At 36.8% G+C, this 15958-nt stretch overlaps 2 protein-coding genes across 8 annotated transcripts in view; both read right to left on the reverse strand.

The window, feature by feature from the left end:
* LOC120423823 (uncharacterized) overlaps nt 1-5077 on the reverse strand; it is a 48575-nt gene extending 43498 nt beyond the window's left edge. Inside the window, exon 1 of one of the 2 annotated variants that reach the window (XM_039587752.2) lies at nt 4806-5077. The gene's annotated coding sequence lies outside the window, so the exon portion shown is untranslated. Of the gene's footprint in view, nt 1-398; nt 553-4805 lie in introns of those variants that run through there. The other variant, XM_052711616.1, reaches the window with a different exon arrangement.
* Nucleotides 5078-9229: 4152 nt separating this feature from the next.
* Nucleotides 9230-14846, reverse strand: LOC120423822 (G-box-binding factor). 6 transcript variants are annotated; one of them, XM_039587747.2, is made up of 6 exons: nt 14600-14839; nt 14344-14537; nt 14205-14276; nt 13917-14128; nt 12126-12274; nt 9230-9636 (listed from the first exon to the last, which is right to left on the reverse strand). In XM_039587747.2, the coding sequence occupies exons 2-6, from the start codon at nt 14431-14433 to the stop codon at nt 9419-9421; spliced, it is 741 nt and encodes a 246-aa protein (XP_039443681.1). In that variant the 5' UTR covers nt 14434-14537; nt 14600-14839; the 3' UTR covers nt 9230-9418. The 6 variants fall into 6 exon arrangements, with proteins under 6 accessions (XP_039443681.1, XP_039443679.1, XP_052562028.1 ...); XM_039587745.2 differs by having other exon boundaries at nt 9231-9636; nt 13917-14134; nt 14600-14836; XM_052706068.1 differs by lacking the exon at nt 9230-9636 and adding an exon at nt 9656-9972 and having other exon boundaries at nt 13917-14134; nt 14600-14846.
* Between the last annotated feature and the right edge of the window lie 1112 nt (nt 14847-15958).

Consider the following 15958-nt stretch of genomic DNA (forward strand, 5'->3'; position numbering starts at 1 on the left):
GAACGTGTTGTTATTTTGATTTGAGGTAGAAAGTGGGATTTAAATTTACTTCTATTAGTTTGAACTTGAAATAAAACAAATGGTAATTGAACTAGAAAGTGTCAAACTACCCGGTTTTTTAAGAATTTCAAGTTCGGAAAGAAATTTTGAAGATTTTGCTTGATACTTAAATTGGGTTTTTTTATATTTCAAATAAACTTTAGGGTCAGAATCACATTGTCGTACTCCTACTTTTAGAGGCCATTTCGGCAGATTTTATCGGAACCCAGGCCGAGAATTAGCGCTGGTGCGCGCATTTTGGGGCAGTTATTTTTAAACCCAAATCACACAATGTGCGGCAGAATTTGTGCGTGGCTTTCCGTTTAATAATAAAATGTTTACAGAAAATATTCACTTACCACGCGATTCTTCTGGGTTGGCGTTTGTTTAAAAATTAAAGGACCCAGGTCCCTAGTAACTCAGTTATTCTTAGCTTTTCTGTACGTTCCACACGTGGGCAAAGGGCATACCAATTTCACATCAAAAATTTAAATTTACAGCAAACACTGGATCTTCGATCGGCCACTAATCGAAGCTCTTCCCCTTCTTCTTCCTCTTCCTGACACTATTTTTGTTTACCACCAACACAATTCGCAACCGCACACACACACAAACTTAACTCGTATGATTGCTTCCGATTGTTACTGTCTTTTCCGACTGTCGCGGTGCCTGCAACGAAAACAATGTTTGATCGCAGCTATCCAAGCAAACTGGCAAGGATGAGAGAGAGTTTTCCGAATTATGCTCAACGCTTTTCTTCCCACATACACACTCTCGCGCCGCTGCCGCAGAGTTTTGGGTAAAACAGAGCGGAGAGTGGTATGTTTGTGCCCACTAGGGGAGTATGACCAATATTTTAAAATGTGAAGGGAAATTTGAAATCTAGGTCCTATAAACTATTTTTTTTACTTTTTGGGCTTTTTTTGAATACACCTGAATCAAGGTGGTTTCAAAAACATCCAAAAAGCAACAAAAAAAACCTCCAAAAATACAATCCAGAATTGCGATTTCATTACATTTTGTTATGTTTTATTGATAGTTTTTGAGTATTTAGTTTAATAATAATATTTATTTAGAACGAAAAAAAAACACACAACATAAATTTCCAGATTCAAAGAATGTTTGGAATGGAATGGAATCATCAAACTGGCGAAACCCATGTACATTACAAAGCGCTGAAGGGTAAAAATTTAAAAGCAACCTAGAAAGCAGTTTTACTTAGCCATTTATATACAGTATGTAAAAAAAGTATTTACACCCCTTGGGCACTATGCACATATTGTGATGAAACATCTAAACAATTTAATGTTGACAGAAACCTAGTACTACGTTTTGTTCAGAAACTCATGCCAGACATTTTGCTACAAAAAGCTCATGAAAAGATGATTTCTATAAAAAGTTATATAACAAATACTATTACGAAAATAAAAAAAGGTGCAAAAAAAGTTTGTACACCTTTCGAAAAATTAACATAAATAATAATATTTGTTGACAAATCACCATAAATCCAGTCTCCCAACTCCAAATAGGCATCCTTGACTGATTAAAAAAATAATTTGGATTGAATATAAAGTTTACTAACTACTTAGTATAAAAGTTTATATAACTCTGGAAGTTCCATATAAAACTTATCTAAACTTAATTTTGCAAACTTTTAATTCAACTAAATGTCAATATATTACCATAGAGTTGCTAAATAAACATTTTGGAGTGGGTATAACACCGTTTTGGGGGTATTTGTATCGATAGAATAGATTTTTCGTTGGAATTTCGTACCAGCTCGGAATTACGTAGTCGGAAAATCCGCCGGCATCTGAACCAGTCCACGATTCACAAGTCAACCTATGTGGAATCGGAAAGGGCATAAAATTTCCGATCTTTTGATACCCAAACATCTAGGTTTTCTTTAAAACCTACGTTTTTAAATACCTAAGCAAAAACGTTGTTATGGTTTCGTTTGAGCAACCTGCCAAAAATGTATGGAATTTCGTAATTTTTGTTCTCGTGGATCAAACTTACTTTTTGCCCAGGTATTTAAAAACGTAGGTTTTAAAGAAAACCTAGATGTTTGGGTATCAAAAGATCGGAAATTTTATGCCCTTTCCGATTCCACATAGGTTGACTTGTGAATCGTGGACCGGTTCGGATGCCGGCGGATTTTCCTACGACGTAATTCCGGGTTGGTACGAAATTCCAACGAAAAATCTATTCTATCGATACAAATACCCCCAAAACGGTGTTATACCCACTCCAAAATGTTTATTTAGCAATTCTATGGTAATATATTAACTTTTATTTGAATTAAAAGTTTGCAAAATTAAGTTTAGATCAGTTTTATATAGAATTTCCAGAGTTATATAAACTTTTATACTAAGTAATTAGTAAACTTTATATTCAATCCAAATTATTTTTTTAATCAGTCAAGGATGCCTATTTGGAGTTGGGAGACTGGATTTATGGTGATTTGTCAACAAATAACATTATTTATGTTAATTTTTCGAAAGGTGTACAAACTTTTTTTGCACCTTTTTTATTTTCGTAATAGTATTTGTTATATAACTTTTTATAGAAATCACCTTTTCATGAGCTTTTTGTAGCAAAATGTTTGGCATGAGTTTCTGAACAAAACGTAGTACTAGGTTCCTATAAAACTTTAAATTTTTTACATGTTTCATCACAAAATGTGCATAGTGCCCAAGGGGTGTAAATACTTTTTTTACATACTGTAAATTTCTCCTCAGCCAAATTAAAAAAAAATAAATTTGGCTGAGGAGAAATTAATATAAATGGCTTAGTAAAACTGCTTTCTAGGTTGCTTTTAAATTTTTACACTTCAGCGCAGCCTTCATACAATATTGCGGGGTGATGATATATGAGCATGTTTAGAATTTTTCATAAAAATAGGTAAACGGACTAAATTTTTTGTTTTGATTTTTTATATGTTTTATATTTTATATGATTGTTTTATATGGGATAAAAACCTGAAATTGAATTAAAAATATTCTTTTTCCGAAATTTTTGGATATGTTTAATATGAATTACTCTGTAAATCAGAGGAAGGCACCAACCTCCAAAAGGTTGATTAAGTAACTTTTTTTTTCATAAAACGCACCGTTTTAAGTTAGATCGTTGTAAATATTGTGAAGTTTATGTCTCTCGGCTCTAACTTAAGTCGAAAAGAAGACAAAAAAATATTGATTAACCATATTAACACCAACTAACTTTTTCCAGTTGTTTAGCGTACTGCCAAGCATCGGAAATTTACAAAATAAATAAATAAAATATTAAAAATATGTTTTAATTAGCCCAAACTTGCTGAATAGAGTTAATTACGCAGGAAAATGCCTTTCAAATAATTTTCAGCTTTTTTGTTAGAACAATTTTTTTGCCCCCTGATTTTTGACATAAATTTTGAGAAAATTTCCCACATTTTTTTTGTTTGACTCTGTTGATCGGACTGCTTGCTGAAAAACAGGCTCTTGAAGTAGAAATTTTGAGAAAAAATGTTTTTCTCCGTGTCATCTAATTATGTCTTAAAGCCTTACGTCATTTTTCATGTTTAATAATAATAATAAAAAAAACAAGATTAAAAAAACACAATTGGGTCCTAAAATGAAGCTTAGATTGCTGATATTATTGTTTACAGCGATAAAGCTTATTTTTCTGAGTACAATGACCCTTTGTACGACCACAAAGAGTTTAAAATGGATTTTTAAATCAATTTTGAAAAATTAACTTCGCGGTCCTTCTTGACAGAAAAGGTCCTACTTGACAGCTCGTTCCAAGGGGACCATAGTTGATACATAAAAAAAATGTTGTCTTGCAAATTTTTTTTTTTTGCTTTAAAATGAAAAAAAGTGATCAGAAATGGTTTTTTATCGTGTTTTTACCGTTGTAAATAAAAATTGACATAGGGCTTTAGTACCCAATTCCATGCATATTAAAAAAATGGCAAAGCAACATTTTACGATGGATTAACTATGGTCCCCTTGGAACGAACTGATAAGTAGGATGCTTTCTGTCAGGAATGGCCCAAATTGCGTTCGTAAAAAAAGTTATTATATTCAGAAAAATAAGCTTTATCGTTGCGAACAATAATATCACCAATTTAAGCTTAATTTTACGACCTTCTAGGACCGAAGGCTAAGCCTTCGTTTTTCAACTCTGGATATATAAAAAAACTATTGTTTCGATTTTCAATGTATAAAAATGAAACCTTTGGGAAATTTTAAAAATTTTAAAACAAGACAAATCTTTTGAAAGGCTACAAACACTTTTTTTGAACATTTTTGAATGTTGGGCATAAGCTTGAGACATAGGACTGTGCCAAATTTGTATAATATTTTTGATTTCTTTCTTAGACCGTTGCAAATACTTTTCCGTTTTCTCTTATAAAAAAAAAACAGGGACAAGAAAATCAAAAATTGGTCACATCCCCTTCGACGAGCACAACACACAACAACAAAATTCTATTCCACTTCTGCCTGACGACGGCGACGTCGGTCAAAACCGGGAGCAAAATACAACACTTTTGCCGAGACTCTCCTCCCGGTCCGCTCCCTGCTCTTCTTTCAGACTACCACCACCACCACCACCAACCCCCACCCACAAACACCTCCCACACTTGACTTGTTCTTCGCCTTCCCCTCCTACTCTCCTCTTTTGTCGGATCGAATTTTCCTTGAGTTTTTCCTCACTGTCAAACCGCCGAGCCGATGCTGCCGCTGCTGCAGTGACCCTGGACCCGCAACTGTCCGCGGTCTTACCGATGAATTCCGGATATCTGGATCCCGTAGCTTGATCCCTGGGAAAGTTGACACTTTTTGGCCACTTTGTAGAAACCAACTCCCGCTCCTGGTTCTCGTGTCGAGGCAAGAGATGACACAACGCTGGAACGAGACACCACTCCAGCAGGGACGACACTTGACTTGGGGCCACACGGACCACGCACGCACGCTGGGTTGCCTGTCCACACCGTAGTTGGTGGAGTGTGAAAAACCGCGACCGAACCGTGCCAACTGTACCGAAAGACTGACGACGGCACATCGGAACATATTGAAGTCTCGGTTGCGGTGGTTCTCTTGCTCTCACTCCCTGGTCGGGATGTCCTCCTGCGGCGTGAGGACGTTGTGTGGGTGAGCAGCGTGTGTGTGTGTGTGTGTGTAGGAGAGAGTGTTGGCGGAAAACCCGACGCCGCCGACCAACGCGGAGTAGCTCAACGGTGATTGTTATCTACACCTGGCCTGGTGGATGGGCCTTAAAGAGAGTGAGAGAGAGAGAGCGGGAAATGCGAGAGAGATTGTTTTGAGTTTTTCCGAGTTTTCCGGCTGCTGCCGGGGCAGTGTTGACAGAATGTGTTTGAAAATTTATTTATATGTATTTTGATTGAAAACATTGCCAAAAAATGCAATGGCCTTAACCCAAGTTAATTTATTCCGAGTACTTCGGATAATCTAGCCTGGACTGTACTAAAATATTACCTATATGTAGCATTTTTTGAAAATACTTCAAATTTTTTAATTTACCCATAATCCATGACAAAAACTTTCAATAAAATTTGCAGCAGTCTTATACCATGTTTCCTTTAAAATTTAGTAAATTTGGATTCTTAATTTTTGAATCAATTTTGATTTTTTTTTTTTTCATTGAAAAATTTCATGTTTCAATGAAAAAAAAATCAAAATTGATTCAAAAATTAAGAATCCAAATTTACTAAATTTTAAAGGAAACATGGTATAAGACTGCTGCAAATTTTATTTAAAGTTTTTGTCATGGATTGCATGTTTACCACTCATTTGATGCGAAATGATTGAAGTGAACAAAATCTTTAACCACATTTTCAAATAACTAAACAAAGATTTCTTGTTTTTGCGTCTGCTGCTGTGTTCTATCTTGTGACATAGACCCCATAGACCATTTTGGTCGAAAATGAGTTAATGATGACGTTTTGCGATGCTCAACAAACACGTCTGTAGTAATACAAGATGCTTTAACCCGATTTTGGGAACTCGCTTCCGTTTCCCGGATATCGCAATACACACTTGTGACATAGACCAATTTATCATCAAAATTATCGTGCGCACTTGTGACACGTTGGAAAATGTGGAAAAAATTTCTTGTTTTTCACAAATTTATGTTTATACACACTTTAAAAGGCAATGCAATCTTTTGTTTTTGAAAATATACTGATTAAGTCGGTTGAACTATTGATTTAAGCCTATTTTAGTTTGTATGGGAATTCTGTGCACACTTGTGACACGTAGTACAATTTTAATTTCGAAACACACTTGTGACACGTGCTTTTCAGATTTACTATATCTTTTAACTGGTGTAACAAAATTAGTTGAAACTTGGAGCGTTTGTTAAGCGATAGTATACGAGCCGATTGCTTCAAAAAGTTTGGCTCTATCATTCATAGTCTTGAAAATATTTATCATCAAACTTTAAAAATCGATTTTCTCGAATAGTACTAAATGGTCGTTGTCACAAGATAGCACACAACAGACGAATTATGTTTTTCCATTTTTCTTTAAAAACAAAAATCGTTAAATTTTATTTGACAGTTGATATTTTTTCCAGTTAATCAATAAATGAAAATTAAGCTTTATCCATAGTAATTGACCAAAACTCACAATTCTTTAAATGCAATCAAATATTTGGAAAATTAGTTTGACAAGGAATCAATGAATTTAATTTTATATTCGAAAATATTTACCACAAGAAAAACTGCCAAACTAATGCTGAAAACGTTTTATTTTTCAAATGTTTAACATGCACTGTGACAAAATCACACAGTCATAAACAGATCATAGATAAATGAATATCTTTTGATTCATAAAAAAAAAATGAAAATCATTGTCCAATGTATGCCATCCCAATCATGCCATGTTCTTGAGGATTATACAAAATTATTCAAAAGTTTAAAAATAATTTTAAACCAATCTGATCAGATTTCCCGACTTTTTGACGAAAAATCACAAATTTCCGACGTTTTCCCGATTTTTCTCGAATTTTAGCGGATTCCCGACTTTCCCGGCTTAAGGCCACCCTAATTTTGTAAAAAGATAGAAAATTTAATAGAAAGTTTTAAAAAAATGCTTTTTGGATTTTAAAAATGCTGTCCAGGCTCTATTATTCGAAGACCTTGGGAAAATTTCACATTTTTTTCGTTGTCTTATTTTTGTATGTATGCCCCTAATGTTACCTAAAGTGATTTAGAATTGTGATGAAATGTTGAAAAAATGAATTCGGTAGTTTGATAGGCATTTAAATGGTTAAAATTTTTACTCAAATGAGGTCGCAGAATCCAAATTTGATGCAAAAAGAAAAAAAAAACGAAAAAAAAAATGTTCATGATTTGATTATCCGAAGTCCCATACAAACCTTCGGATAATCGAAACTTCGGATAACTGTCGAGTCTGGACTGTATTGTGCATTGTGAAAGTTTATTTCCTTTAAACTTGATACATTATCAAAAAAAACAAGTTTCAGTAAATATAAGATTTCGAGGTTTCAGAAGACTTATCCGAGATTGTTAAAAAAAGGGTCAAATAAACCAAATATTCATTTTTTATTTGTTTGAGTGTTTTTCAAACGACCTTAACTATTAAATTTTGAGGAGTTTTCAAGAATCTAGAAATAAAAAAGAGAGATGAGGAATTCCCTGAGATTTCGGCCATTCGATTTTTTTTGTATTTTAAAATTACTGCCAAATTTGAATGGAAATTTGCATGGAAAATTCTAAGGACAAACTAATGATGCAAAATGTTTTTTTTTTTGGCATACCGAAGGCACCGAAAAAGTTTCAGCCGGATTAAAATATACAAAAAATAAAAAAAATAAAAAAAAATAAAATAAATAAAAAAAGATTTCGTAGAGAACTGCTTAGATATGTGAGATGTGTAACATGGAGAGAAACTTTCCCAGCTGTCATGGTAAACTTCACAGCTTGGCGGAAAGTAGTGCGTCCATCCCGGGAATTCCCGGGACAAAAATCCCGGGATTTTTCCAAAACCGGGAATTCCCGAATCCCGGGATTTTTCTTATTTTGTACCGGGAATTCCAGAAATTGTAAACATATCAAATTTTGGTCTAGAAATTCAGATTTAATTGTGGAAATTAGTAATCGATAAGCATTTCAAAGCATTAAAATTTGTATTCGGCATATAACAGCAATAATTTGGCAGGGAAAATAGTTAAAATTTTTGTTTACACATCCGCAAAATGCTTTGCGCCTTAGATATTTTCTTATAAATTTTATTTATTAAACAAAAAAAGACTCATTATTATATTCACCTTTATGTATGACTTTAAACTTGAAAAAAGCATAATATTTAAAAAAATATTTTACTTTTCAGCATAAACCGGCATCGGGATCAAATCACGACAAAAGTAACAAATTAAGACAGCTGTTTAAGCTAATTTGTTTTTGAATAATGTTCTGATTGTTTTGATTGATTTCGATTAAAACAGGAACAGATCAAAATAATTAGTACACCGATTTCCAAATTTATTGCTCTAAAATCTACTGTACCATTCAGACTGCAGTCCCGATTATCCCCAGTTGGTAGTTGGTTGGTAGTGACTTAAAGATAATTTTCAAAATATGTTTTTAAATATAAAACAAAAAATTCTAAACTTATCCAAAGTGTTACATTGTCTGGTTTAATTTTATTTCTTGTTGTTTTAGACACTTTCAATGAAATTGTATAAGCTTTTTTAGTTATATTATATAAATAAAAAAAAAAAAATATATTCAAAATTCTGGTTCAATTAAATTCCAAAGCACCTTTTTTTTAATGTGCTTAAAACTATCTAAAGACTGCTGTCCTTGTTCAGATTTGAAACATTAACAGTTTTGAGCTAATTCTATGATTTAAGCTAGAAAAACGTAACAAATATAATAAAAACAAAGATTTTATGACTGCTGCAAAAAATTTCCCGGGATCCCGGGAATTCCCGGGATTCAAAAAATATTTTTCCCGTTTCCCGGGAAATTCAAAACCCGGGAAAATTGGACGCCCTAGCGGAAAGGTTAACACCATGTTGCACCTTCAATATCTCGATACCTGAAAAGCAAAACAAAAAACGTCATTGTGCCATAATTTTCGTTGACATTTTGTTGCCATAATGGCGACATCAATCAAATTTCTTTCTTAGTAAAAAAATTAAACGCTACATTTAATTGCACTTTTCGAGCTCGTCCCGAATTTTAATGTCTCGTTCGAAAATCAACAAATGCATGCCCACGACGGTTGTACGGAAACAGGAAAGATTAATTCTACCCTTACAAAAATAAAACTCAGCCTTCTCTACACTGACTCCAACAAGTAATATCTAATTTGAGCTTCGTCAGCAGCTACGTCCTGCTCCTGCGTGTTTAGTGATGATCCGCCGCGTTCTGCGCCGATTCCGCTGCCTCCGCGGCGCGATACTCCGGGTACGAGATGAACCCGTCGTGGTCCTTATCCATCAGCTCCAGGATGGGATCAATCAGCGACTGCAGCGTTTCGTCGTCCTGCGGGTGCGCTTCGGTCTTTTCCGGTTCCTCGTGGTGCTCCCCGGCGCCACCACCGTGGTGGTCATCTTCTTTGGTATCTAAAAGTTTCAGGAGGGATAAGGTAATGGGTGTTTTCTTTTTTTTTGGGGAAGTTAAACCCCAGTGCTCGTTTATTTCATGCAAGATTTTCAACTAGTAAACCGGGGAATAGGCGCCAATCCGTGTCATAGCGGTAGGTTAGTAGTCAATTTGTTAGTCTTCCTTATTCTTCACGGCTCGCACAAACTCTGGCCAGTCGAGGAAGCCATCGCCGTCCTGGTCCCAGTTTAGTATGTCTTCTACGACGGATGTCAGCTGGTCGTCAGAATAGATCGACACTACTTCCGGTTCATCTTCCGCTCCACTGTAGGATCCATCTTCATTGGGGTGATTGGCTAGGTTGAAAATTGTTAGTAAACACGTGCCGTGCAATCATGCAACCCTAACCTCACTAGAGTGCGTTTTGACAGCTGGCTGTCAAAGTGACAGATGAATAAATTGATTAGGTTTGGAACCACTTTACATGCTTTACATCACCTTTACCAGAATTGTTTATTTGTTCAAAAATTTACAAACAAAGTCTACAGTAAAATTTACACTATTTTTTACTTTTGGCCGTGCTTGTTAGAGTACACGTACTCGGCCCAATTGATGTATCCGTCCTTGTCCAGGTCCATGCTGCCAAGAACGGCCTCGACGATCGTTGTCAGTTGGTCATCCGAGTAGATGGCCGTCGGGGAATCGGTGTCTTCGTGCTTGTTCGATGCACCGTTCGATTCCTTCTCTATAGAGTTCATCGAGTATTGCAAGTAACGGAGGGTTTGAAGGTTAGTAATGAACAAAGAAACGCAAGCCGTAGCGAACTGTCGGGAAGTTGCCTGTTTATTGGTAAACAAATACGATGACACTTTAAGGTTGTCCCTCCGGGTAGTCAGCCCGCCGATTCTGGTCCACTTCGGAGCGCCGATACTCGCCATAATCGACGAAACCATCCCCGTTTACATCCATTTGGTTCAGTACCATACCGACTATGGTTTCCAGTTCGTCGTCGGAGTAAATGTGTTTGGGTTTTGGTGACTTGTCCGCGTGACCCCTGTCGTCTACGGGAGCGATATTCCGTTTCAGAATCGTGCAAAAACAGGACACGGGACGAGAACAATGCAGTGTTTGTATATACAAGCTTTATGTTTGGATGCGAGCAGCTGTCATCTAGTGTAGCTTGCCATAATGGAGGTTGCTATAAAACAAATGTCAATGGTGTTGCCATTATGGCAAATGTTTATTGTGTGTAATGAAATTTACATCTTATTTTCGTATTTTTTTTCGTTTCAAAAATCACCTTTTTACAAAAATAGACTGCGGGTTTTAATTGTCAGTTTGATTCGTACTTGTTTTGTTCGTTTGGATATTCAGTGCCCGTTGAACAGAAGAAAAGAAACAATGGACATTCCAAATGAGATTTTTGTTTAACAATCAGTCGGGAACGGCGTTCTTGGCATTAGAAGTTCCACCAAGAATCGTTCGATACCATTTTGTGCAACAGGAAGTAATACTTAGTTTTTGTTCGTAAGGAATAAACCGGAATGTTTAAGCACATAATTTTGAAGACGGAAACACAACATAAAGAAAAAGAGAATCTCTTATGGCTTGACACTAGCGTTTCTTGGAAATTCTAGTGTTGCCCATCGGCCGCTTGGTCGGTTCCCTGCTGGGCCGCCTTGTGCTGGGCTCGCACAAACTCTGGATAATCAATAAACCCATCCTTATTGTGGTCGTCCGAGTTCAGAATCGGGTCTATCAGTGCAGACAGCTCGTCGTTCGAAAAGATCTTATCCTGGTGGGCAGGTTGGTCCTGGTTTTTGCTTTCCTCTGGGGATTTTTCGAGCAATGGAAGTAGGAAACATCGAACCAATTAATGATCATGCAATGCAGAAAATGATACGCTTGAAGGTTCTCGCTCTAAGTAAAACTTCAATTCCTCTGCAGGTCACTCTTGTACCCGGGATTCCAATAAGCTTTTTCTAGAATCTTTCTAGTCACTTTTTGCGGCCATTATGGCGTCCGAAACCCTTCTGTCATACTCGTGGCAGCCATTATGGCAAAAGGTGATATTTGATATTCATCCAAAAACATTTTACACATCTAAACAACGGAATATATGCGCAACAGATTTCAACAGAATGTCATACTTCCCAACAGCTCGGTGGCAACTGAAGCAAGCGGAAGAATCGTCAGCCAAAAAACGGAGGCGGATTAGTTTTGTCGTCTATGAGCTATAATGTTTTTTTTTTTACAATCCACCACGTGCACAAACCCATCCCTCCTTTTGCCATAATGGGTTGATGAGATAGACAACAAACAAAAAAAGGTAGTTAAAATGGTTACAATGAATCCATCCCAAAAGGTACAAGTGTGACACAGCCAGAGGGACCGAAGCAAATGAAAAACGGAAACAAAAAGAACAACACAAACGAGCTTCCAGTGTGTATGTGGGGAACCAACAAGCACATGAACAAAAATGGAAAAGGTTTTTCTATGACGAACTTACCGTGCCAGTGGATGAGCGATTTGATCAGCTCGCACCCGTCCAGTTTGTTGTTGTTGTCCGAGTCGTGCATCTTGAAGTAGTGGAACTGCAGCTCCTGTTCGCTCATCTTGCTGGTGTCGATCGGCACATCCATGTGCTCGGCAATGTGCCTATTTAGTTGGAAATTTGTGTTTTATTTAAACTACTGGCAATGTTCTTCTGCTACAGTATTATTAGTAGGTAAAAGGCATAGAAGAATTCTCGACATTTTTTTGATTAGGCCCTATAAACATATGAAAGACAATAGCTTATAGGACCTTTTCAAAAAAAAAAAAAACTCTGGAATTTGAAAATGGAAAAAGGATAGATGATGTTCCAAGTACATCCACGTCACAGCGGGTTCAACATATTGCGAATCAAAACAATACCGTCTACAATCGCAAATTGCTTCCCTTTCCCACTTTAACGCACTCTCTTTATCTTGCCAAACCATATTGCTGCAATACCTTGGTGAAGATCAACGTGACGACGCAAGTTGAAAACCGACTCAAATTTCCGCTAGAGTCCATCCATAAACCACGTGGACACTTTTTTTTAAATTTCAAACCCACAAAAATCACACAAGTTTTTGGGGTCCTTTTTGACCCCAAACCTAAAAAAATCGCAAAAAAAATCCAGTTTTTGATTAAATATGGTTCTCTTGATCTCTAATGAATGCTTACGATGTCCCCTTTCTGGAATCGTCCTGGAAAACCGGATTTGGTCACTGTGGCCACAGGGAATCTGCTACAACACAAAACATACCCTTTTTGGCCCAAATTTTGACGACCTGTAGTATCTCCGGCTAACTTTAATCAATCAGGATGCTCCGGGTTGCATTCGACAGATATTTTTCTATACTTTAACCACAAGTATTAAACACCGGTTCCGGAATTCCGGAACATCCGAAAAGTTCCTTTTTTTACTGTGCGATACCACCACACTCTTACAGTAGTTGAAATAAATCCATAAAACTTACTGTAAACACAATACACGATTGCTAGAACCACTCTGAAGTGTTACCGGCCAGTTCCGGGTAAGATGGAACCGGTTCCCGGAAACCTGACGAACAGCCGACTTGATTTTTTTTAATGTGAAACCCCATCATGTTGCACATCAAACTTCATGAAATTGAAAAATATGGCAATCTATGGTCATGCCATTGTTCGCTGACCAATCCTGGCCATTCTGGAACCGGTTACCGGTGGCCCCTTGGGGACACTGCGGGAAAATGTTAAAACGCCATCATCCGACATATCAAACTTCTATGATCAAGCCGTTGTTCGTTGACTCATACTATAAATTCAATATCAGAAATTTTCAAAGGCCGAAATTGAACACAATACCGTAGAAAAACTAAAACACAAACTTTGAACATTATACTGGGGATCTTTCAGTGTATGCTTCCTCATGAATGTGTAGATAAACTTTATATTTTTGAAAATAGGCATTTACACAGAAAACTTAATAACCTCGTTCTGTTTCGTTTTGAGTTATGGAAACTTCGACATTTGTGTACCTATTTATCAGTGGAAGTTCAACCCTGATAAGGAAAACTCATATTAATCAGTGTTTTGCAGCGTTTGTTACTGATAAATTGTTCACAATCGATACCAACTTGATTGAGCAGGTGCGAGCAATTCCAAAATATAACAATTGTGTAAAAAAAATCACTGGTTTTCAAATTAGAACCATTTAATTTAAAAGTTCTGTATCGAAAACATTGTCCGATGTTAGACATGACTCCTTAATTTCCCACATTGCAATACTCACTGCTTCTCGTGCTGAATGTTGTGCGTGTTCAGCACCTGCTGGGGCTGCCCATGATGCTGCTGCTGCTGCTGCTGTGGATGGGGTTGTCCCTGCTGCGGGTGGCCCTGAACTGGAACCTGCTGGTGTTGCACCGGAACTTGCTGTGGCTGTTGATACTGTGCCTGTACCGGCACCTGTTGCTGCTGGTATTGGGGTTGCTGCTGCTGCTGCTGCTGTTGCTACAGGAGGGATTTGGTCGTTTTAGTGGGTTTTAGCGAATCTTTTTGGGGGGGTTTACCAACAACTTACATAGTGCTGCTGTTGGGCGACCGGAGGTTGCTGCTGGTAGTGCTGCTGAGGTTGTTGGTAAGGCTGCTGTTGCTGCAATGAAGAATGCAATTCTTAGAATAAGTTGGGAATTTCCCGGGAACCGGCCTTCGGAACTTACATAGTGACCGGGATTGACGCCGGGGGCGACACGTTGACCGAGTGCCACCGTTGCGAACAACGCCAAGGTTAACGCGGCAAGCTGTTTCATAATTTCGCTTTGGTTCGCTTCACGACGCGGAGGAACTTTCACTTTTTGTTTCGTTCGCTGGATTAAGTAATCGTCGCGCAACGCTCCGGGATTTACCGTTGTGGCTGGAATTAAAGGAAGCTGCGAATCTACAGGTTGCTCGACAGAATCTACCAAAGCTGCTCACCTTTTGCGGACGCGCGTCGTGTCGTGTCAGTCTTCTCTACAGGTGAGTCTTGAAGGCCACTAAATGAAACGGGCGGGGGAGAACTGCTCCACCAGGTGGGAAAGAAGAAAATATCCACGTATGTTTTTCGAGCTCTGCTTGTAGTGTGACTGCGTCGTCTGTTCTCCTCCTCTGCCTCTGGCAGTTCCAAAAACGAGCGATTATGACAACGGGGAATGTTTACATGCCGAAGTCCAGTTTGACAGTTGCGCGCGGGTGCATGGTTTGTTTGCTCAATTTTTGGAAGATGTTGGCTAGCCAAATTCAAATGAGTGACCGTTTTGATGGAACTCACCTAAGCTCACAGATTTTCACAGAGAAGAGATGGTGCTTGATTTTACATGATTTTTTGATGATTAATATTAAAACTTGGAACCAGATTAGTTTGAAATTTGTTTGGTACACTTTTTGTAGTGAACCACTGCGTGATTTTGACATTTCGGGTATGCACCATTCGTAACACCATCTTCGCTAAAAATGTGGATAGCGCCAGGTCTCACGCAAAAATTATGTACATGACACATTTTTGCAAAATGAAAGAAATCCATCGACAAATTAAAAGTGCAACTTGGAGTTAAACTTACTGTCAAGCTGCTGTGAAGTTTTCTATGAGAGCTGAGAAAGTTTGACTCCATGTTACTGGCTCGCCTTTTTATTTTTAATATCTCGATTCATTTACAAAAGGAAAAGAAAAATCTAGAATACGTTTGAATTAGCGAGCATTCGAATTAGCGGACATTTGAAGTAGCAAAATTAGAATTAACGAATCCGCTCTGCATTTGAAAAAAATCCCCTCAATTTGAAAGGATATTAACGTGCAATCTCTTTTGACGCGTTTAAAAAAAAACTAAATAATTTTCTACAGAAATTAAAAAAAAAATCACAGAAATTTAGAAATTCAGAAATTGAATAAGAAAAAATATGTAATGTAAAATAAAAAAAACAAATATTTTAAAATCAATAAATAAAAAATAATAATCTGTGAATTTAAGAATTTAAGAATTTAGTAATTCAAGAATTTAAAAATTTAAAAATTGAGAAATTTAAGAATTTTAGAATTAAGAAATCCAAGAACATAAGAATTTGAGAATTCATAAATTTGAGGATTTTTGAATTTAGAAGATCAAGAACTTGAGAATTGAAGGATTTGTAAATTTTAAACATAATTTTCATAAATTTAAAACCATAGGAATTTAAAGTTTAGATTGTTTGAAATTTTAGTTCGTTTTTTCTTGTTTTTTCTTCAATTCTAATTTTTGGAACTCTTTTTAAATTTGGTGATTTTAAAAAAGGTTGTAAATGGTGTCTTTCACTTATGGG

Source organism: Culex pipiens, chromosome 1, assembly GCF_016801865.2.
Source record: "Culex pipiens pallens isolate TS chromosome 1, TS_CPP_V2, whole genome shotgun sequence".
Classification (NCBI taxonomy): domain Eukaryota; kingdom Metazoa; phylum Arthropoda; class Insecta; order Diptera; family Culicidae; genus Culex; species Culex pipiens.

What these genes read in the sequence shown, in the direction of transcription:
- LOC120423822 (XM_039587745.2), bottom strand. Translation starts at nt 14,433, where the DNA reads ATGAAACAGCTTGCCGCGTTAACCTTGGCGTTGTTCGCAACGGTGGCA. An exon ending in AACATTCAGCACGAGAAGCA is followed by an intron (nt 12,275 to 13,916) that starts GTGAGTATTGCA and finishes CCAACTAAATAG; the next exon opens with GCACATTGCCGAGCACATGG. An exon ending in ATCGCTCATCCACTGGCACG is followed by an intron (nt 9,637 to 12,125) that starts GTAAGTTCGTCA and finishes TGAAACTTTTAG; the next exon opens with ATACCAAAGAAGATGACCAC.